Source organism: Phlebotomus argentipes, unplaced genomic scaffold, assembly GCF_947086385.1.
Source record: "Phlebotomus argentipes unplaced genomic scaffold, Phlebotomus argentipes genome assembly scaffold_18, whole genome shotgun sequence".
NCBI classification, from domain to species: Eukaryota; Metazoa; Arthropoda; class Insecta; order Diptera; family Psychodidae; genus Phlebotomus; species Phlebotomus argentipes.
Window position 1 is genome coordinate 2,986,538 of NW_026776177.1, and position 20,948 is coordinate 3,007,485.

The 20,948-nt window shown below is 40.8% G+C and overlaps 4 protein-coding genes across 13 annotated transcripts; 1 reads left to right on the top strand and 3 right to left on the bottom strand.

Moving 5' to 3' along the window:
* Window positions 1-169: 169 nt before the first annotated feature.
* On the bottom strand, window positions 170-1,294 carry LOC132259683 (SURF1-like protein). The gene is made up of 4 exons (XM_059757415.1): window positions 1,065-1,294; window positions 881-1,002; window positions 617-811; window positions 170-557 (listed from the first exon to the last, which is right to left on the bottom strand). Exons 1-4 carry the CDS (start codon window positions 1,242-1,244, stop codon window positions 179-181), a joined length of 876 nt encoding a protein of 291 aa, XP_059613398.1. The 5' UTR covers window positions 1,245-1,294; the 3' UTR covers window positions 170-178.
* Window positions 1,295-2,034, top strand: LOC132259685 (NADH dehydrogenase [ubiquinone] 1 alpha subcomplex subunit 5). The gene is made up of 4 exons (XM_059757418.1): window positions 1,295-1,382; window positions 1,445-1,505; window positions 1,568-1,729; window positions 1,795-2,034. Exons 2-4 carry the CDS (start codon window positions 1,485-1,487, stop codon window positions 1,981-1,983), a joined length of 372 nt encoding a protein of 123 aa, XP_059613401.1. The 5' UTR covers window positions 1,295-1,382; window positions 1,445-1,484; the 3' UTR covers window positions 1,984-2,034.
* Window positions 2,035-2,097: 63 nt separating this feature from the next.
* LOC132259684 (uncharacterized) lies at window positions 2,098-2,815 on the bottom strand. Of its 2 annotated transcripts, none has more exons than XM_059757416.1 (2): window positions 2,234-2,815; window positions 2,098-2,186 (listed from the first exon to the last, which is right to left on the bottom strand). In XM_059757416.1, exons 1-2 carry the CDS (start codon window positions 2,631-2,633, stop codon window positions 2,119-2,121), a joined length of 468 nt encoding a protein of 155 aa, XP_059613399.1. In that variant the 5' UTR covers window positions 2,634-2,815; the 3' UTR covers window positions 2,098-2,118. The 2 variants fall into 2 exon arrangements, with proteins under 2 accessions (XP_059613399.1, XP_059613400.1); XM_059757417.1 differs by having other exon boundaries at window positions 2,098-2,163; window positions 2,234-2,690.
* Window positions 2,816-3,638: 823 nt separating this feature from the next.
* LOC132259488 (transcriptional repressor p66-beta) lies at window positions 3,639-20,759 on the bottom strand. 9 transcript variants are annotated; one of them, XM_059757142.1, is made up of 11 exons: window positions 20,224-20,759; window positions 12,841-13,439; window positions 11,269-11,746; window positions 10,991-11,192; window positions 9,340-9,447; window positions 8,945-9,046; window positions 8,602-8,842; window positions 7,403-7,733; window positions 7,024-7,265; window positions 6,841-6,948; window positions 3,639-5,785 (listed from the first exon to the last, which is right to left on the bottom strand). In XM_059757142.1, exons 2-11 carry the CDS (start codon window positions 13,103-13,105, stop codon window positions 5,658-5,660), a joined length of 2,205 nt encoding a protein of 734 aa, XP_059613125.1. In that variant the 5' UTR covers window positions 13,106-13,439; window positions 20,224-20,759; the 3' UTR covers window positions 3,639-5,657. The 9 variants fall into 9 exon arrangements, with proteins under 9 accessions (XP_059613125.1, XP_059613124.1, XP_059613129.1 ...); XM_059757141.1 differs by having other exon boundaries at window positions 11,269-11,749; XM_059757146.1 differs by having other exon boundaries at window positions 9,349-9,423; window positions 11,269-11,752.
* Window positions 20,760-20,948: the final 189 nt, after the last annotated feature.

Consider the following 20,948-nt stretch of genomic DNA (forward strand, 5'->3'; position numbering starts at 1 on the left):
TTTTCCCAATTACACAATATTTTACAATGTATAATTTTAAGCTGAATAGTCTATAATTCTCAGCATAAAGTGGATATTTAGTAATAATTTGCATTTAAGCGAGAGACTACATATATTTTCTCAAATATTGTAACTTACGTGCATCCAATAAAGGCCATAAATGCGGAAAAGAGAGACTCTAGAAAGCCTTTCTCCTGAAGATCTGTCGATACCACATAAATGCCGTGCCGCCTGACAGGCCAAACCACGTGATAATGTACGAGAGATGCTCATTTCTCATGGTGACACGCGTCTGGCCACCGATTGGACCTCCAGGGAGGGATGAGGATTCCACAGCGTCCAGAAAATACGGACTTGCGCCCGTGATTGCGCACATTTTGGCCAAATCACGGTACAAGAAGTGCTTTCCTTTGCTCTCCGGCGTGAATTGTGGCCGTGCTTCGCCTAATCTCACAATTCCCACCAATTCCACTGCTTCTGAGACTTGTCCTTCGGCTCTGGATGAGGCTTTCATGCGATTCTTCGGCACCCAGCCGCGATTCACGAGGATGATTTCCCTGAAAGAAGGCAAAAAACGCTCAGAAATGATCTCAAATCAAGCAATTTGTCTGCTTACTCTCTCCCCTCGAGCTTCAGCGGAGTCACCACGAGATAACCACTGGTGTTTCCCTGCTTGGAGAACACGCTCGACTTGGTGGTTCCGTCGCCGTGCTGAATAAGACTCCGCGGACCCATGAAGATTTCCCTGTCGTGCAGAAAATGCCCTCGGACAATCACCGAACGATACTCCAGATTCTCCAGTTCATCCAGACTACAAGCAAGCGAAGGAAACAGGATAATAACAATCTCAATCTCTTGAAAATCCTGCTTGAAAACCTACTTTTCAGGCAGCTCAATTGCCGGCAGTTGAGTTTTCTCACCCAATTCCGCTATCAGACCTTCTTTCCACTTCTTCCGCTGCACTTGCCAGCAACCCAGGCTGAAGGTGGAAGCAGGGATGACCTTTGGAATACAGAGAGTAATTATTTCACTCATTTTCAAGAGTATTTCGCCAAAATACTCACCAATAAGAACCATTGCCAAGGAGTTATATATCTGGTTCGCACACTGGAAAAGCTCCTGTGCTGAATGATTCTCCAGTTTCCCGACACATTTGCCTTCGGCAGAGAGCAAAGATGATTTCTGTACTGACCTTCAGTGAAAATAGTTCTGCAAATGCGCGGAAAAACCCAAAATTTCAGCATTTTTCACACAGTGTACAATGCAAATCTTCAATCGGTAATTTTTTCCACCGGCCAATCAGCTGCTCTTCCAGTTGTCAAATTGGAAAAAGGCTGCGCGCAGATATACGCAGCCGTCGGGAGGATTGTTGTTTCTTTTGGGTAAATTCACAGGAAAAATTGTGTTTTCACCCTAGAAAATCAGTGTTTTCTTGCTATTTCAGTATATTATCTCAAGTGTGAATCCTTTGGGGGTGTGTGAAGATGTCAGGGGCACTGAAATTGGTGAGTTTTGTGCGTGAAATGGGAAAATCCGCAGAGTTAACCTCAATATTATGTAATTGTAGACGACAGGATTGACTGGATTGGCTGTCTCTGCGAATCCTCATCACACCCTCGGTGTGCTGTACAGCAAGATCCTCAGGGCGCTGCAGAAGATGCCCCAGGATGCGGCGTACAGGAAATACACGGAGAAAGTCGTGCAGGAGAGAGCGACAATCGTGTCAACTGTGAGTTTCCCTTCCGGACGCGCTTTCCTGTCTGTGGTTCGCTAATTTCCTTTTCCCACCTGCAGACAGCCGACGTGAAGGCTATAGAGTCCCGGATTGGGTGCGGTCAGGTGGAGGAGTTGATCGTGCAGGCGGAGAATGAGTTGATTCTGGCGCGCAAGATGCTCGGCTGGAAGCCCTGGGAGACGCTGGCCACCAAAGCACCTGCCAATCAGTGGGATTGGCCGCCGGCGCAGATCAAGCAGGGCCAGTAGATCACGTGTGACGTGTAGATGGATCCTTGGGAGAATATATATTGATAGATATTTGGCGCGAAATTTACTCTTATCACGATCCGGAGGTCGAGAGATCATCACACAGGGTGAGAATTATTCCGAAGGCATCTTTATTCAACTACAAGAACCACAGTTTGAGTTTGAGCGAGAAATCCTGATCTGCGGAGAAGCGAGAAGAGGAACTAGAAATTGTGGTGGAATGTGATCTTCGCCCCATAGCGAGCATTACCCGTGGGATTTCCGTGGACGCCAAAGTGTCGATTGTACGACGCCGAGCCGTCCAGGCGCGTCGAGGCGTCGTCATTCTTCCACAGATTCGTGGCCACTTCCGCTGACAAATCCGTGCCCACGTTCTCCTCATGGTCGGCCGAGAGCATGAAGTCAAACTGCCTCTTCTCGCGCAATCGCTTCCGCTCGTCCCGGAAGCGATTCTTGTGATACTCAACGTGTTGATTCTTCTCGTGGTCTGAGATTCCGTTCAGATGCAGCGCCTGCGGACGTCTGTGTTCCGGATTGAGGTGGGATTTCCCCAGAGGTTCTGAGCTGTCCGTGGGATTCTCCAGCGGAAGGCCGCTGAACAGAGGCAGCAGAGCACAGAGAACAAACAGAATCACAGCAACTCTAGACATTGTTTTGCTCGCGAATCTCGTCAACAACTGCGCGTCTTTGATTGTCTCTGAAGTCCCGAGAGATTCTCCGAAGGCGATAAGAGCTTTCAGAGGGTTTTTTCAGTTCCATTCCCAAGTTAAGTTGCGTGAAACACGCTGGTTTTACGCAACTTCAAAAGCCTCTGATGAGGGGCGAACCAAGGGGGAGATAATACAATCAGAAGTGGTTCACAGCTCAGCGGGAGTTTTGAGAAGCGAATCCTTTCCTAAAAGCTTCTTATGTTGACAAATTATCCAAATTCTTTGGATTTCCTTCGATTATTACGCAGAATCAATCAAAAAAATCTTTTCTAGGTTATGTAATGAATCAAGGACGGATTTAGTGAATATTTTGAATTCAAGCACATTAATTCTTAAGCAAAAATCGCCAAAACTGCTAGTCATTGGCAAAATAAGGCATTTTCATGCAATATACATTGCTTTTCTGGACAATTGTCCTTTGAAACTCGAACATAACCTCAAATACAGTCATTTGCACTTGGAAAATGTTAATTTAGAAATATTTCAACATTTTTCAGTTCATTAGTAAATTATAATACATGATTTTGTGAACTAGAAAACTTCCAAATTGGGTTTATTTTAAATTTCTTGGTTTTATTTATAGGTTATGGTCGAAAAAGATGTCCAAAAAGGGTTTTAAAATGGATTCTTGTAGAAATATTGAATGGAGACTTTAAAAATTCATTATAATTGGGAAATCAATGTGGAAACAGTCTAAAAACTTCAAGTTCTTTTTTTAGGGTGGATTTAAGGCACATTATCTCCCCCTCGGGGTGAACAAATGGCATTTCTCAGGTGGCAGAATTTCACTTGAGAACTTAAAGTGAGCCAAAAACCCAGCAAAAAAATACCAGACGATTTCAATCAACTACAAATTTATTATTTCTTTCTTTGATGAATGAAAATAGCACACAAAAGTGGAAGGAAAACCGGAAACATACACCTATAAATTTTTGTGTGTCTGTGTTTTAGTTCACTTCTTAAACTATTTTCTCTCCACATTTTATTATATTAGTTTCTGTCTCTTGCAAGAAGACAAAGTCTGTGAAAATGTTAAGTTCATTTTCATGCTGAAATTTACATAGTAGGAATTTTCAGTGTGATTTTTCATCTCAGTGATTTTTTTTTATCTCTCATTACAAAAAAGAAAAGATCACGCACGCATTCAATTCACTCTAGCCTTAAATATTAATTTTCCTTTTTAATTGATTATTTTATACTGTCCTTACTTTTATACCTTAAAATCCATCTTTATGACAAAAGAGCGGTGATAATTTTTCATTATAGATTTCTTCTTCAACTCCTTTCTTTTCTCTCTTCTCTTCTCTTCTTTTCGTGATTTGCTATAATTTCTCTTTCTTTCTTTCTATTTTTCTTGCCTTATTGAAATTGCTTTGAATGCTTCTAAATATTCTTTTCAGTCAAAATACAAAAAAGATTGTAGTATTTACAGCTTTAAAAAACTTTTCGATGGAGATTTTTCACTTTTTCCTCTCTTTCTTTCACTCATTTATACCGATAAAATTGCCTTAAAAACTAACCATCAATATTTACAGTGGTTCATGTTCACTTACGCGGATTTATCTCTAATTCTCTTACTCTTTTTTGTTGCCAAAAAAAAGGTGTCATTTTTATCTAATATATTAAGTGTATTTTTTTCGCCTTTTTTTACCCTCTCTCTTAATTTTCACTTGTTTTTTTTTTCTTTATAAATTTGTTAACAAAGACACTCAATTCCATGTTAAATTTAGTTTTATCGGTGTTTTCGGTTAAATTTTTTTTTCACGTGAACTTTTTTTTGCTAATAATTTTCTTTACCCTTTTTTTTTTGTTCTTGTTGTCTTCAAAATCAATTTTAATCTGCAAAATTCCAATTAAAGAAAAATAATAAACGAAAACGACAAAAGAATGCAGTTCCAAATAAAAATGCACTGAAATTATTTCTCTCTGTGTTTTCTATCATCGAATTTTCAATATAATTGACGTGACTATGTCTACAAAATGTCTATTTTACTCTTTATCAGTTTATTTTCCTATCATACACAATTTTCTTTTATCTATTTTTCTCACCCATTTTTCTTGTAGCTTCTCTTTAGGTTTCCTCTATTAAATCTACTTCACTTTCTCCGTCTTTCTCTCTCTCTTTCTGGCTTCAACCCCAAAAATGTGTACAAAGTTTAGCGTTATTTGAAAGGAATTTCTTGGAACAACCATTTAAAAAAAAAATCAAAATTTGCTGCATTTGTTTCATCGTTATCACAAGTTTTTCATCTACAAATATTTTATCATCCGGTTTCACGCGAAAGAAAGGTTTTAACACAAAAACAAAGAGCAACTAAAACAGAACTTGAAAGTTTTCTTTTTTCTTCAATGTCTCTCAATCGTTTCGCATTCGCAACACATTTTTTTTGTTGTAATCCTTAAACAAAAATAATACCATAAATTATGACAAACTAATTTTAAAAAAAGGGGGAAATTATAGGAAAAATCTACTGTGCAAAAATGTAATTTTGTGTTCCCATCTTCCATTGTATTTTATATCTTCATTTTCACCTCCTTTTCCTTTTTCTCTCCTCCCAAAAGAATTGGGCATATAAATACTCATATTTTCACATGATTCTCTCATTTCTCAATATATTCTTTCACTTCTCTCATTACGACAATATTTTACAAAAAAGGATTTCAAAGAAATGAGCTTTTCTTCTCAAAACTTCTCCAATAACAAAAATTTTTGCGCACGAGAACATGTAAAAAGTCCAAAAAAAAGCACTTTGCTTTCATTCTTCCGAGCAAAACACCAAGAGAATCTCTTCTCTGGCGCACAGTTTTCTTCTCTCTCTTTCTTTAATTTAAACAAAACGAAGAAGGGAAAGTGTCTAACGAAACCATTACTTAAAAATCGAGAACTAATTAATAGGAAAGAAAGAATCCTAAGACAAATCTTCTCTCACTTGATCAACATATCAACACAGCGCGCTCACTTGCTTATGTCTTCCAGTTGTTCTGGCGATTGTTGCTCGGGCCAGGCGGCTGAGGTGAGTTCATGTCCATGAAGAATTGCCTCAAGTCGGCAGCTCTCTGGATGTCCGCCAAACTGGCGTTCTTGCCAGCAGCTGCAAAGCAAACGCGAAAAGAGCGCCGTTAGAAATCAATCTTCCTCCCAATGCGCAAGCAATTGACGAGTCGTTGCAACTTTAAATGCCTTAAACTATTCATAGCTTTTATTGATGACTCTTCAGCAACTATCAATGTAAAGCACGAATGAAATACGAACAAGAATGCGTTACAAGGAAAAGTTGGGAGTTTATTTAATACGAATTTCAGCTGTCAAAAAGTCCTTTGTGTAAAATTTGCCATTTGAGACTGTTTTTGAGGCAGAATATTTCAATTTCACCCGGTTTTTAGCCATTTTCCACCAATTTGAAGTAAGAAAATATTCTTCAGTGCAAGTAAATCACAATTTTCAACTTTTCCAACGCGAATAATGAGTTCAACAGGACAAAATAGTGAATCCCAGTGACAAAACACTTTAATCTGCGACTGTTTCTGACATTTAATTTATTTAAAACGGGATATTTGAAGGATTCTGCTGACCGGAATGTCCGGGAAGGATGTATATTTGCTATGACATTGTATGTTAAGACAGAAAGAATGCATAAAATCAAATAGTTGCTTCTAAATCCTTTGGCAAAGCAATCAATTTCCCTGGAAAATGTCAAAGAACGTTCAGGAACACATAACCTCAATCTCGTGCATTGAAATGTGCAGAAATGACTCGAAAAACCCAATCAATTTGTACAAATCAACTTTAAAACATAAATTACTGCCTATTTCCTCGGATTCACTTGAATTTTCGCAATTTTACAAATCCTTAACTTTGACAGCTTATTTAAAATGACGAGAAAATAAAATTGCAACGACTCTTTTGCTATTTCTTCGGATGCTATTAAAAATAATATCAACTCTTCAATCCCTTTTTGCTTTCAGTGAATGACAAACTGTAAAATTTCCCATAATTTCAACCGTGTAATCAGATTAAAACCATCTTGATATATCTTTCTATGCTCAAAGTGATTCATCTTTCTCAAGAATTTCACAATAAATTCCACCACTTCTTCACACACTGCTTGCAACACAGTGTTTGTACTTGTGATGCACAATCTCTTACCTGCTGCTTGAGCCGCTTGTGCCATTAAGAATTGATAGGAGTACAGGAAGGGTGTAAACTGCATCATGTGGCTTGGAATATTTCCCGCCGCGAGTCCTTGTTGCAAACCTACACAGGAGAATACAAAATACACATTAACAACTCGCCATCTCTCATCGATGATGCAGAAAAAAAAACACTCACTTCTGAAGATCTGCTGCTGAAGAGCTTGCATCGCTGCCGCCGTTGGTGTGTTGGCCAAATTGCCAAGATTTGCGAGATTTCCAAGGTTGCCCAGATTTCCGAGATTGCCCAAATTTCCCAGATTACCCAGATTTCCTAAACTACTCAAATTGGCAAGATTACTGAAAGCACCAAGCTGGGCGGCTGGAAATTTGTCGAATTGCGATGCACTCGACGATTGAGAGTCATGTCTGGAGGATCGACTGCAAAGAAAAAGAAGAAAAGCGACTCTTGGCAACACTTTCCCATCGTGAAAATCACTCTCGCGCTCAACTAATTAATTGAGCCACTCTCTCGAAACTTGTTGAGAGGCCTGAAAAGCGGGTGGCTTTCGGCATACCTTGAACTTGCCGGCGGCGGCGTCGGCTGACTTGGGGGTGTCGGAGTGGGTCGAGGCGTGGGCGTCGCTGACGGCGTCGGAGTCTGCGATTTGCTCGGCACCGGACCCGGCGGTGGTGGTGGCGGCGGCGCCACAGAATTCACAACACTGGCCGCGTGCGTCTCAACAGGTGACGGACTGCTCTGCGTGGAGAGACGCTGCTCAATCTCCTGCTCCTGCTGCAGCGCCTTCACGAACGCCGTCTTCAGGCGATTCGTGTGCTCCGCCTTCAGCGCCTTCTTCACATTTGTCGTGACACACTGCTCACAGATGACTTTTGGATCCTTTCCAGCTGCAAGAGTGAAGCCAAGAAGATCGAATTTTGGGGACATTAGAACCACTTTGTGCCGTCAATTAGAGTTCCAAAGCAATTGATAGAAAATCTAATGAGAAGTGAGCTGGACAAATTGAAAACGAGCCTTAATATCGCAGCGAAGTTTGCCTAATTCACTTCAAAACCCCTCAAAACACCTTCTAATCGTTCGTTAAAGTGCTAATATTGCTCTGTAAGAATTATTTTGTGAATATTTCAGTTGATTTTACTGGAAAAATTGACAATATTACTTTCCAAAGTTGATTTTTATTAGTCTTCGAGTCGATTTTATCTAAAAAGTATCAAAAAATCTCCTTTTCAAACATTACAAAGAATTAAAAGATATGAGAAATATTTATTCAAGATCTAAGATGATTTTAAGATAAATTTTGAAAATCCTAAATTATTTAAGACGGTGTTTTTTCATAGATTTCGTCGCAAAACATGAAAATTTCATACATTTTTTACTATTTTTCCCCAAATTTTTGCAAAAGAAGAACAAATAAAAAGCTTTTCAAAACTGCATAAGACGTAAACTATGAAAAAATCGACTTTTCACCCCTCGATATTCACCCTCTTTCTGTTTATCTGTCCAATTCACATCTCGCAATTAATGATAAAAATGATTTAAGGACGGTGATTAGCGAACAAAAGTGCAAAATGTGCAATTTTTGAGCTTCACTCAAAACTTGCCTTCAAAAACCTAATAAAATCTACAAAAGCAAAAAAATAAGGAGCGAAATAAGCAATATTTCAACGGGGAATGGAAGGAAATAAAAGGAAAGCAAAGGCAACAAATTTCTATCAAATACCATATAAAAATGTTTCTTAATGAAAATGAATAAACCTGAAATGTCTTTGACAAAAGTAGCATCATTTCCTCTTTTACCCTGTTTCTCCCATTTCCAAACAGGTGTGAAATCGATTTTGCACTGTGCACAGCGAAAGGGTTGCGATGTCATCGGACCCTTCTTGTCCTTGGTCAGATAGTCCACAACATGCTCCAGTCCGAGCAAGTACACGAACTCAGTATTGCTCGGATTTGGGATGAAGTGCATTTCTGGCGGCGGCGGTTTTGGCGGTGGAATCTGCAAAACGCCAAATGCAATTTGTTAATCAATGTGTTTCGTCGTCACACAAGCACACCACAGAGCATTGAAGCACGTTTTCTCTGGATGTTAAACACTCACCTGAAGGAGTGTTTTCTCCAGTTGTTTCCGCAGTGCCAATTTGGCCGCTGCTTGCCTCTGTGCTGGCGTCTGTCCGTCATCGCGCGGCGTCGATCGATCACTCTGAAATGCACACGAGTGAGAAGAGAAACACATCTTAAGCCATTGCATTCCTCAGGCGTCCAAAGTGTCAAATAAAATGTTTGTAGTAAAAACCAAATCTCTTTCTTTTTTTTTCAAAGCTGTTAGGATAAAAACCAAAATATTGCGCAGAAAATCATCAATTTTTTTTTTGATTGAAGGGGAAATAAAATATTATCAATTTAGAGAACATAAAATTCACCAAAATATAAAGTGAGACAGAAGGTGGGAAAAAAAGCGTAGAAGAAGAAGTAATAATAAAAACGAACCGAAACCTTTGCTACCTGGTCTCCTGAATTAGAAGGTAAAGACGGTGCAGGTGTAATGGACACTGAACTGCTGATACTGCCCGTTGGCACCTTCGAATTATCCGAAACAGTGAGCTGCTTGCGCATTTTTGTTAGTTTTCATTAACATTACATCTAAATTTACGGGTTAACTTTTCTGACTACTTCTCAACATATTGCATCACGCCTAATGTTACAGAATTCAATATTTTTGCGTACCGATCAATATCAAATTTAACACACTTTCTATTTATACTCAGTAATTCTTTTGCGCACACACAAACACACATGAATAAAAGGTGATTTGTTGCAGAGAATATTCAATAAATGGAGCAATTCTCAGTCACACGAGAAATGTTAAAAATGTGTTATATTTGTTTAACACACGCCTTTGCTTTGTATCACTTGAATGTGTAGAAAAAACAGAGCAACAGATCGGAAACTGCGGAACATCTTGCAAAAATGGATCAATCTGCAATTGTGGCTTTAATTTTCAAGCATGATTACGAATAATTTTTGCAGTAAATTCCTTTTTTGTCACGAATTTACCAATTATAAACTTGAATTTTAATTTTTTGGAAAAGTTTACGATTTTCTTCTCTTACACATTGTGGAATCTCTTAAAACCCTGACGATTTCAGACCAAAAACTTTGTGATTATTTAATATTTATATGAATTATACCATGAAATATTTATATACTTGATTATTTTCTCCACATATTGCCGCCAGAGGGCAGCAAATTAACTTTAAAGGCATGTTGAATTTCCGATTATATTTCCTCTTGATTTTAGGTCTTCAAATCCGGCTTGTGACTTATTCAAATTTAAATATTTATTAAATTTTCTAAAAATATTAAAATATTACTAGATTTATTTAAAAATTTTGTCAAAAATATTCAATTTCTTTGTTATTATTTTGCAAATTTACTTAGAAAATAATAATTCTTGATTTTTTATTCAAGTTATATAATTTAAAAAGAAAAATAAATATTTAAATATATTTCCTTCTTCATTTCAAATGTTATTCTTTTACATATTTAAAGTTTAACACTCCCTTGTTTGACTGGGAATCGATTCAGAACTCGAGATGATTTAGGAATCAATTCAAGCTGTTTTGTCTTAGGAAAAAAGCAAAGAAAAACCACTAAATGGTGTGAAAGTTATGTGAAAAATTCGCGAATATTTCACAACCACCCTGAGATATTAGTTTACTTTAATTGTGCTGAAAACATGTCAATAAATATATCAATGGAAAAGCAAACAATAGTCTTCTTCACTTAATCTCATGTGCAAATATGGAAAGCCTCCAAAAATTATCACAACACTTTGTTATCTTCAATTGATCCCTTCTAAAGCTGCAGTTTTCTTATTGATATTAATCACCAAAAACTCTCATTTGGTAAATAAAGTGTGCATGTTTTGTTACCCAACAAGTAAAATTACACGTGAAAATTAATTTTGTGTGTGTGTGTCTTCGAAAAATGCAAAACCACATCCAAAATTCAGTCTATTCGTGCGCGTAAAAACCATGGATAATAATACGGGCTTTTTAGCCTCTCTTGTGCGAGAGAGAAACCAGGAGAATTTATCTGAAAGTATGCATACATATAGTGAATCGGAGAATACATTACAACTCACATTGCGTGGCTTTGATCCTGCCGGCGGTGCACTCGTGGGTGTAATTGTCACCGATGGAGTTATCGTGAGATTCGAATTGGTTCTCGCGTGTCCCAGCGACGAGCGGTGCGGCGGTCCGGGCGTCAGGGTGGCTCCGCCCGGGAGCGCCGCAGTCCGCGGCGGTGGCAGAACCGAAGTGGTTCTCCCTGGAGTCGGTTGTCCTCTGCAAAAGGAAAAGGAAGCAAACACACACGTGCTGGTCAGCGTCTGTGGTCATCAATGGCACCGCAAAAACTCACCTGAGAATAGCTGAGCGATTCTTGTTGTGCGCCGGCAATGGGATGGCCGTGGTGGTTGTGACGCTGAGTGTGCCCTTTGTGAGTGCCGCCGGAATGGCTGCAAGTGGATTGTTTGCATTTGGTAGATTTGTCGGTGTCACAATCAAATTCTCCTTCATCATCTGCTGTGATTGTTTCAACTTCTTGAGGAGCACCAGCTTTGTCTCCTCATTACGCAACTCCTCCCTCAGCTTCCTCAGGCCGCGCTCTCTCTCCCACAGTTCGGCCGCCGTGAGCTCCTTTATCGGATAAATGGGTGGCATTTCCTCATCATCATCATCGTCATCTGTCTCCGAATCGATATTCCCATTCTGTTGACGACCATTTATTTTAGCCGGCAGCAGCACGATGTCCGGACTCTCGGCATATGAGCGGGGCTCCGTGCGGGGACGCAGAACACGTCTCGTTCGATTTGCATCGTGCCCAACCACTGCTGCTGCTGCTGCTGCACACCCACCCCCATTTTCCCAGGGTGAGAGCAGAGTCGATGGGTGGATGGAATGGTGCAGTTTTGAACGTGGCGTGTGGGTGGGCATGGAAAAGAGGAAGAGGCTTTATTAGTGCACTCCATACATATTCACATATTGTCATTCTATAAGCTCTTCCATTCTCTCACACCCCCTGCCAACCCCTCAAGCCCATCTGCCCCACATCCTTTCTTGTCAATTCACACAAAATTCAACCACAACGGGGGGTCAAATGCACCCAACAGCAGCAACTCCACTCCGTGTCGCTCTCATCAATAGGCATTCAAGTGGAGGAAAAAAGCTATTTGCGTGCGATCTCCACAACTCATTCTCCCTCCCTTGCTCACCTATCAGCTCGCATTCGGTTGCAAAAGAAGATCATTAGAGTTTCATGTATTGGCCTACTTTACACCGCGAGCACCAATAAAATACCGACTTATTCTCTTCTTTTTTTATTGCTGTAATACAACCGAAATTTACACCCATTTTTACTCCATCATTAGCCATTATATGCACTCTTTTGGCCCCCCGTTCAACAATTCCTCTCATTCCACTGTTGATTATATTAACATTTAAGAAAGAAAAAATCATCATAAAATCATTGCTTAGAATACAAACATTTGATTTATTACTCCTCAATTTTTGCATAAGCATTTTTATGACTTACTTTGGCGTGTTGATATGGCAAATAAAAAGAATGTTTAAGAGTCTTTTTATGAGTTATTTTTCATCAATTGTGAATATAATTTAGTGAGCAATTGAAGAGGATCAATAGTCAATTATTGCTGTAATCTTTTACATTTAACAGGGAGAGATAATGATTATTATTGTTGCCTTGTTTAGAATATGATAGAATTTGTGTGATCAATACACAAACTCATATAGAATAATCCAACCAATGCGATCGATCCTCAACGGCGACACACTTCAAAACAAGAAGAGAGGAGCAGCAATTAGGTGCATTTGAAACCCCTCGCAATCACCCACATGACACTATCGAGCAGCACACATATATTATGTGTCTCTCTGCACAGTGAGATAACAAATAGAGAGAGAGAAGCTTCACCATTATCCGGAGCCACGGAGGACGAAGCCGAGGTGGCGAATGCTGTTCCACTGCTATTGTTCCCAGGAGCGCCACCACCAGAACTGACACCCACCGAAATGCCAGGGATGACTGGCGGCGGCGGCGGTGCTGGTGTTATAGTCAATCCCGAATTCTGTGTCAAAGCGCGCAAATCACGTGCCGTGGACTGAGTTATCGTCAGCGACGCGTCACGGCCCGATGCAATGCTCAAATCGACCACGTCGTCGACCTCCATTTTCTCCATCTAAACACACAAAACACTGCGCCTCTCTCTGGCTCTGGCACAATCCAACAACAACAACCACAGAGAGCGAGAGAGAGAATCACTACCGAAAACGCCAAGGAAAAAAAACAAACACCGCGTATTGCAAGTTGTCCAAAAAGCGCCCCAAACAAACCACTCTTCGATCGCTTTTCCCCCTGTTCACATTCACTATCAAACTCAATTATTAATTGGATTATTCAATTTTCCCTCCTCAACGCGATTATCGTCTTGTTCTTTTTGTCCACTTCACTGTCTTTGTCTCTTCACTCCTTAATAATCTCTTACTCCTCTCGCATTAACCGCAGTGTGTCATCTGAAAGAGAAAAATAAACATCAGCAATTAATGGCGAATTAATTGTATCACTCACACAAGCTATCTTTCATAAATACTACTCATTAGAACTACTGCTCTTCATCTTCTTCCTCCTCTGTACCTCTTCTTCTTCTCATGGTCAAAAGACCAACAAACAGATCTCCATTGAAATGGTAAGAAAATCCCGCTAGTATTTAAGAAACAATATCCATTTAACCTCTTCTTCTCTCACTGATATTATTACTGGTGTATTTCTCATATTTCTCCCCAAATCAGCAGAAAAATTAGCACCTAAATGCCAATTTAGCACCATCAAACATTCAAATTTCACGTCATCAGCAATTCCTTCGCCATTAATTTAATTATTTGCACTTTTGTGATAATCCAAAACCCTCATTCGCAAATGACGCTCACATTGCGCGCCAAACACACAAAATGTTGAATTGTTCTAAAAGGAAAATCACTCGCTTTCTAATTACGATGAAAATTGTGCAATTTTGATCGGATTTGCGTGCTCAGAGTTACACCTAAAAGTCATCCAATATCAAGGGCCATCCAAATACCCTTTTCCAATTCCATTGAATTTCCATAATAGTGTTTATGTAATACGAAATATTTTCCCTTTTTCTCCCCCCCACTTTTGTGGCAAACACACAGAGAAAAACCATTTCTTCATACCTTTCAACGTATATTTTATTATATATTGAGAATTTGGGATTGCGTTTAACATCACAATAAATTGCATTTTAATGCGCCTTCCCGACATTTCCCAACACTTTTCACAACTCCACATATTCCTCTCTCTCTCTGGCAAATTAACATCAATTACCTTTTTATTAAATTCAATTTTACATGTAATTCCCCACAATTGATAATCACTTTGACCAAAAATGTCAATAAACCATTTTCAACATATTTCCAATCACGATGAATAAATTACAAGACAACATTTTCATTTGAAATAAACTAATAATGCGCGCTCTTTCAACATCTCTCTCCTCACTCAGCTTATCTGATAGATAAAGATTATTCTTTCAACTATTATTATTATTATTTCTGTCTCAGAGATTTTTTTACACGTCCATTACAATTTGTCTGTTAAGCCTTCTCCTCGCAATACAGAATAAAAATTGCGAGCTTCCCTTTCCAAAACACACTCCCCCGAATGGTGGAAAGTTTTCCCCATTTTTCCTGACCAACGTTGTGTATTTATTTTTTAGCCCACCCACACTTTTTTCCCTCCATCTCGTCCGCAAAATTAAAGTGCATTTTCCCCATTTCCACACACACACACAAACACAGTCACACACGTTACGTTGTCAGAAGTTTCGCGCTGGACTGTATTTTTTACACCCTACAAAAAAATTAAATAAAAAATTCTGTGAGGAAATTTCTAACCAATATTTGCCATATAGAAGATAAGTTTCAACTTTTCATGAAATTTCACCCAGTGAAATTTTAGATTTCAAAGATAAGGATTTGTTAAAGTTTATCACGGTTTGTCTAATAATTTATCAGACATTCAATAAATAGCGCTTTTATGGATGTTTAAATTTTTTTAAAGAATTTTCTGCATAAATATTAACAAATATGCCTTAAAATTCTTTACAACAATTTGTAAAATTAGACTTTCAATTCCTATTGAATGTAAGAAATTGTCTTAAAGACTTGAAATGCCTAAAATTCCTTTCGAAAATTTCTAAACAGGCCGTGTTCCAGAGGAAAATCAAGAAAAGCTTCTGTTCAAGCTTCTCTTACTTCACATTTTGTGTCAAGAAATGAAAGATTCTGGTGTTAAAAAGATTTAGAACGCCTTTCGCTTACTCACTTCGATTATACATCGACAAATCTAATTGTTATCCACTAATTAGAACTAATTCTACACCATTAATCTGAAATTTCACTTCACCATGAAACTTTTAGCGAAACATTTCACCTTTCCCACGGAAGTTTCAATGCACAATGCGCCAGTTTCTATCATGATCTAACTTTTTCTCCGCTCTCTCTCGTCATCTGTGCTTGCTCTGTGGGCAGCAGTGGGCCACAGACTCACCCAGTTTGGCTGATGGGGTGGGGGTGAAACATCCCCATCCTTCTGGCCACTGTTTCGTGAGTGCACATTCCCCGAAACCTTCCTGAGCCTTGTGTATTTTTGGCGGCATCGCATCCAGTATGACTGTGTATTTCGCAATTTCTCTCTGTTTGTACGTGTGATGGAGGCGATCACCCACCCCAACCCCCACGGCCAGACTCAGCCCGCCACCCACGAGTCCCTTCTCGCTCTCTCGCCGTGGAGATGATACCCCGGTGAAGCAGATAGAAGGCACATACACAGCGCCAAAAACACACGTACAGCGCGCGCGGGCGACCGGGCGCTTTGGGGCCGGCGGGTGGCATCTGGGCGGCAGTCGGAGGGATGGTGATGTTCGAGAGAGCGACAGAGAGACAGAGTGGGCAGAGAGATGAGGAGATGTGTGGCGTGGGGTGGCCTGGGAGGGGTGGGGAGGGCTTTATTATAAAACGGATGTTGTACGCAGTCGTCGAAATGCGATGCATCGCTGAATATGTTATTGAGAACATTTTCAAGCGGCTTCACTTGGGACAGGCTCACGACTCTGGGTGTGTGTGGGAGAGGGTGTGTGGGCTCAGCGTCCCGGTGGGGTTTTTGAATTTTGTGCGTGGGCCAGAGCGGGTGTGAGCGGCTTGATTTATTCCAGCACACACACTCATTCACTCACTCACAGAGCATCAAGTGAAATTTGTGGCGATTGAGCGCCCAAACCAGCACAACCCCGAGTGAGTGAGACAACGAAACCGCCACGGTGGGTGGGCCTTTCGGGGGGTGGGGTGGGTGAGAGAGAGAATGAGGAAATTGCTGGTTTCCCACCCTCAAACCCACCCAATCTGTATAGCAGAAAACTCGTTTCTCTGTCTCTTCGCGTCCTCTTCGTTTGAATGTTTCTGAATTCACTCTCTCTCACTCTGTCTTTCACCCACTCACACCTCCGCCACCCCCTCACCAACCCGACCCAGCCCAGCCCAGCCGAAAAGCCCACCGCCACCCACGGTTGTCGATACACACTCCACACTCCGGACAACCCAAACCCATGGCAACAGCAGCATCAGGCAGCAACACAACACCGCCACCCCCGGAGCAAGCAAATACATGAGAAATCCACCCTCGGAAAAGGGGTGGCGGCGCTGGTGGAGCTCGAAACAGAAAAATGCCACCAGCACCAATGTTTTCGCGATACATCCTCGCTATGTAATTCAACGGAGAGATGTACATACATATATTATAACCTCTCTCTTCCTCTCCCCACTTCACCCCCCAAAAAAGCAACCCCCAACACAGGCGGTTTGAGTTTAGCGTGAATCCACCAGCACAGCCCCAACAAAGGTCCAGAATCACATAACATTCCCGTCATATCACACGCAGAGCCAGAGATGCACTTTCGCGTGCATCCAAACCACCGCCCAGGAAGAGACTCGCCTTTGATTGCAAAAACCACAAAATTTCACATAAATTAAGTTCCCCAAACAAAGACAAACGCGCACAAATGAACTCGATTCGCCATAAGATATTACAACAAAGTGTCCACTTTGATAGCAATGATAAAAAAAGCCCCTCAAGAGACCTCTTGAGTCGTCCGAAAAGGTGAACGATTGCAATCATTGGCAAAAGTGCTTCAACTGAATTATTGGTAAGAAATCTTTTTCAACTCTCTTCGCCACTTCCGCTTTTATGGCTTAATGAAATTCTTAGACCAAATTTCATCACCTCTTCTAATCACGTTCAGAGAAATACCAATGAGAACATTGCCATCGACCAGATAAATCAAAGTCCGGCAAATTTATTGCACAAGAAAGCAGAAATACTCCCAAATTTGAACATATTAACAGTGTTTTCCGGAGTCATTATTCAAGTATTCTATTTTCAATGTTCTGAAGAAAATACTCAGCGAGCACAAAATGCCAAGATCTCAACGTTAAGCATTAAAAAGCTAATTGTTTGGCTTTCTTTCGCTAAAAACTTGGAAATTCGGTTGATACACTAGCGAACGTAGCAGCGACCAGTCAAAGTACTGATGCGCATTAAAGTGCATAGATGTCGCAGCATGCCATTTCAATAATATACTTCGTGATAACAACACTCAAGTGAATTTTATAAATAGCGCTTTTAAAATCACCTCAAATTTGAGAGATTTGCATGCTTCAGGGCTTTTCCTTCATAGAAATTAGATTTCCTGTTTTCTTGCTAAGTTTTGATCAGAAAGAAGCCATAAATTTAGCAAAATATTCATCAAAAACAACAGGAAAATACACGATATTTAGAAAATTGATGAAAATTTAGCTAATTAAACAAAAAATCGGCTCAATATTTTGCTTAAAATTGCTGTGTTTGTAACGCTTTTGTTTTTCCTCCTTTTTTACTCAGTCACCTTAACAATTTTCAGCTAAATTAGCTGCTTTTTTGGCTCGCTGAATTCTGTGCAAGTTTCAAATCATACTAACAATAAAATAAAGACAGCGATATTTTTATTACTGCCCAAAATTTCCCCCCCACAAAACGCATCTCATAACGCAAGATTTTTTTTTTGAATATTTATAAAGACGATCATCAACGTTAGTCTTACATGAAATTTCATTTTTTTCTCCTTCTCTGTAACACATCAATCATTGAGCTCTATTTTATGTTCTCAAATAACGGTGCAATTCTTGCTAAAACAATGCTTTACTATCCAAATTTATACCACAACTTTTTCTCTCTCTCTAACTTCCTTCCTCATTTGAATTACAACTAAATTCATAATGACGAGCATAAAATATTTAATAATATTTGCATATCACCCAAAAAAAGCCACAGTTGATTTATCGAGAATTTGGAGAATTGTCAGCAATTTTGCGATGCAATCTTCAATGTGAAAAATTAAACACTTTTAATGGAATTTCGTACTTTCAATTTCATCTCTCAAATCCACAAATTGCAGTTGGAAAATGGTCAGAAAAGCATTCTCTTCATCTTGCGCTGAATCAAGAATTCAGCAATTATTAGAAGACTCTCCGCAAGAGTGGGAAAGAAGCGGTGAATATGTTGCAGGTCGGAAAAAATTGTGCATGAGCTTGGTATTTAAAAGTGTGGTTTATTGTGAAAGAAGTTAACAATGAAAATGGGGACGAGACTTCTTCACTTTTCTTCTCTCTCGCGCGCTCGCGAGTCTCGCATGTAATTTCTTTTCTTTTTTTCTCTCCCCTGAATTGGCGAGTGTGTAAATACAGAAATTGCTTATATCGAAAGAAAATTTCTGCCTCGACACTTCTTCTTCTTCTTCTTCTTGTACATTTTGGGAGGAAGCGGCAGAAGATGTCGAAGAAGAAGAAAAAAAACCGATATGTATATATACACGATTTTGTTGGAAATACAGAGACACGAAGCGGAACAAAATAGAGTGCCAGATGATGGGTAACTCTTCTTTCTCTCCTCTCTTCTTCTCCACATCTTTCTCCGTCTCTCTCTCTTCAGCCGCCTGGCCGAAGGAAGGGAGGGCGGAGGGGACCCGAAACCGTCAGCATTTGAACGCATTTTGAAAGGTAGAATCGCCGTGGATTTTTCTGAATTGCCACCACGAAGAAAGAGATCATTGGCGGGTACTTCCAAGCTCAACACACACTTGCAATAAACCATTTTGGTGACTCTTCGGCTCTCTCGCAAGATGAACTGCGAGACTCTCTTCAGTGTCTTCAGCTCAAGCTTTTCACACATTATCATCATTGCATTATAAATACGTCTCCAGAGAAGTTATTCAAGTGAATTTTTGCAAAAAATCTGGGCATAATAAATCGCTTTTCCCGGAAAAATGATAAAGCCAAATGATTAAGCATTTAATTGATAATCAAAATCCTTCAGACATTCACTCGCCTCTAAATGGAAGATTCCGTCCGATTTGGAGATCATTAACAGCCCTTTTTCTCTCTCTCTCTCTAATCAGAGAACATAAAATTGATTAGATAACCGCGAAATTTAGCATGACTTGAGCTTAGATTCTGGCTTTAGTCACCTTATTATTATTGAACACCATTCTTTGTCTTCGCCAGGCGCTTGATTGGAATGTGGACTAAAGGGAGTAAACGCGACAATTGGATTTGATCCTTGCGTGAATGTCCGAAGGCGAACGACCTTCACCTCATTTTCATTGATCAGCACGAGGACAATTGTGCGGCATTGGCGTGAATCTAGAGGATAATCCTCTTCACCTTTGACCCCAGCGCGGGAGGATTGGATTCCGCGGGAGCATTTGTGGGTGGCTGTCGTGGGAATCCTGGCGGCGCGAAAGCTCAATTGATTTTCCCAGCGATTGTGTGTCATTTCGAGTGTGGAATTTTTGGTGGTGATTTGCGAATGAGTCCCGAAGAGACTCGTGTGTCCCACAGAGAGTGGTTTTTCACAAACCAAGCCAGCCAGCGGAGATGATGATAAGGAAAGAGGCCCACAAATCTAATTATATTGCCTTATGTCGCGATCTATTATTATCCATGAAGGAGAGGAGGCGCACCGCGAGTGCAACTTCCCAAGCGGGTCATCCAGGGCCGCCGAAAAAGAGCCACGCCGCGGAGGGAAGGCAATTCGTGGCCTCGTCTTCTCCACTGGGACAATTGGCTGGGAGGGAATTTTTCCCACTCGCGCGCGCTGTGTGCGTGCGATTGTCTCAACCACCACGAAAGAGACACCAAATAATTACAATCGCTGGACTGAGAAGTTGCTCTCTGTGTTGCTTCCAATTACCTGCGTTTGCGGCGGGGTCAATAAATTCCAGCTCCTCGCTCGCTCTCTCGCCCACGGAGATTTTCCTCTCGGGAGCGTGTGTGTGGGGCGGGGGGCGCGCGCTCCCCCTGTCGCCGCACAAAACTCTTGCCGAAAAACCGGGGGGCTCCGCGGCCGACGCTGTCTCGCGGGGGCGCCGCGCGGCTTCCGCGATCGCACGAGATGAAAACGGTGGTGGAAAACAGAAGCGCCGCCTGCCTTTTCGCCACTCTCGAGCCCCGAATGCCGATGTGTTTTTTTGTCAACCGGAGCCAGCGATGAAATTGAGATCGATTATCAGCCGTCGAAGTTCACCACTTTATCACACATTTTTCCCAGCTCTCGCCACAGGTGAGCACCCCGGAAGTACGCTCAATCGACACACCAGCGCGTGCACTACACGATTGGTGTCCTTTTGCGCCCGCACTCGGCCACTGTAGGTGGTAATTTTTGCGATTATTTTCCCACAACACCGCGCGTCTCGACGTGAAGCTGTCATTCAATGGAAATCGCTCACGAGGGTTGCCAGATGCGCTTTATGGTCGTCTCGTGTCGTGGGGAAATTTGCTGGAGGTACGAAATTTCCCACTCACAGCATCGCCCGACTGACGCACCGCCTTCGCATGCCGGCTGCAGACCCGCAATTGCACCCACAATTCACTGCAATCTGCGCATAATTCTGTCCCACCACCGTTCACGCGAGAAAC

What these genes read in the sequence shown, in the direction of transcription:
- LOC132259683 (XM_059757415.1), bottom strand. Translation starts at nt 1,244, where the DNA reads ATGCTGAAATTTTGGGTTTTTCCGCGCATTTGCAGAACTATTTTCACT. An exon ending in CTTGGCAATGGTTCTTATTG is followed by an intron (nt 1,003 to 1,064) that starts GTGAGTATTTTG and finishes TGTATTCCAAAG; the next exon opens with GTCATCCCTGCTTCCACCTT. An exon ending in GCAATTGAGCTGCCTGAAAA is followed by an intron (nt 812 to 880) that starts GTAGGTTTTCAA and finishes GCTTGCTTGTAG; the next exon opens with TCTGGATGAACTGGAGAATC.
- LOC132259684 (XM_059757416.1), bottom strand. Translation starts at nt 2,633, where the DNA reads ATGTCTAGAGTTGCTGTGATTCTGTTTGTTCTCTGTGCTCTGCTGCCT. An exon ending in CGTCCACGGAAATCCCACGG is followed by an intron (nt 2,187 to 2,233) that starts GTAATGCTCGCT and finishes CACAATTTCTAG; the next exon opens with TTCCTCTTCTCGCTTCTCCG.
- LOC132259488 (XM_059757140.1), bottom strand. Translation starts at nt 13,105, where the DNA reads ATGGAGAAAATGGAGGTCGACGACGTGGTCGATTTGAGCATTGCATCG. An exon ending in CTCCGTGGCTCCGGATAATG is followed by an intron (nt 11,753 to 12,840) that starts GTGAAGCTTCTC and finishes GTGGGTGTGCAG; the next exon opens with CAGCAGCAGCAGCAGTGGTT. An exon ending in AATCGCTCAGCTATTCTCAG is followed by an intron (nt 11,193 to 11,268) that starts GTGAGTTTTTGC and finishes TTCCTTTTGCAG; the next exon opens with AGGACAACCGACTCCAGGGA.
- LOC132259685 (XM_059757418.1), top strand. Translation starts at nt 1,485, where the DNA reads ATGTCAGGGGCACTGAAATTG. An exon ending in TGTCAGGGGCACTGAAATTG is followed by an intron (nt 1,506 to 1,567) that starts GTGAGTTTTGTG and finishes ATGTAATTGTAG; the next exon opens with ACGACAGGATTGACTGGATT. An exon ending in GAGCGACAATCGTGTCAACT is followed by an intron (nt 1,730 to 1,794) that starts GTGAGTTTCCCT and finishes TCCCACCTGCAG; the next exon opens with ACAGCCGACGTGAAGGCTAT.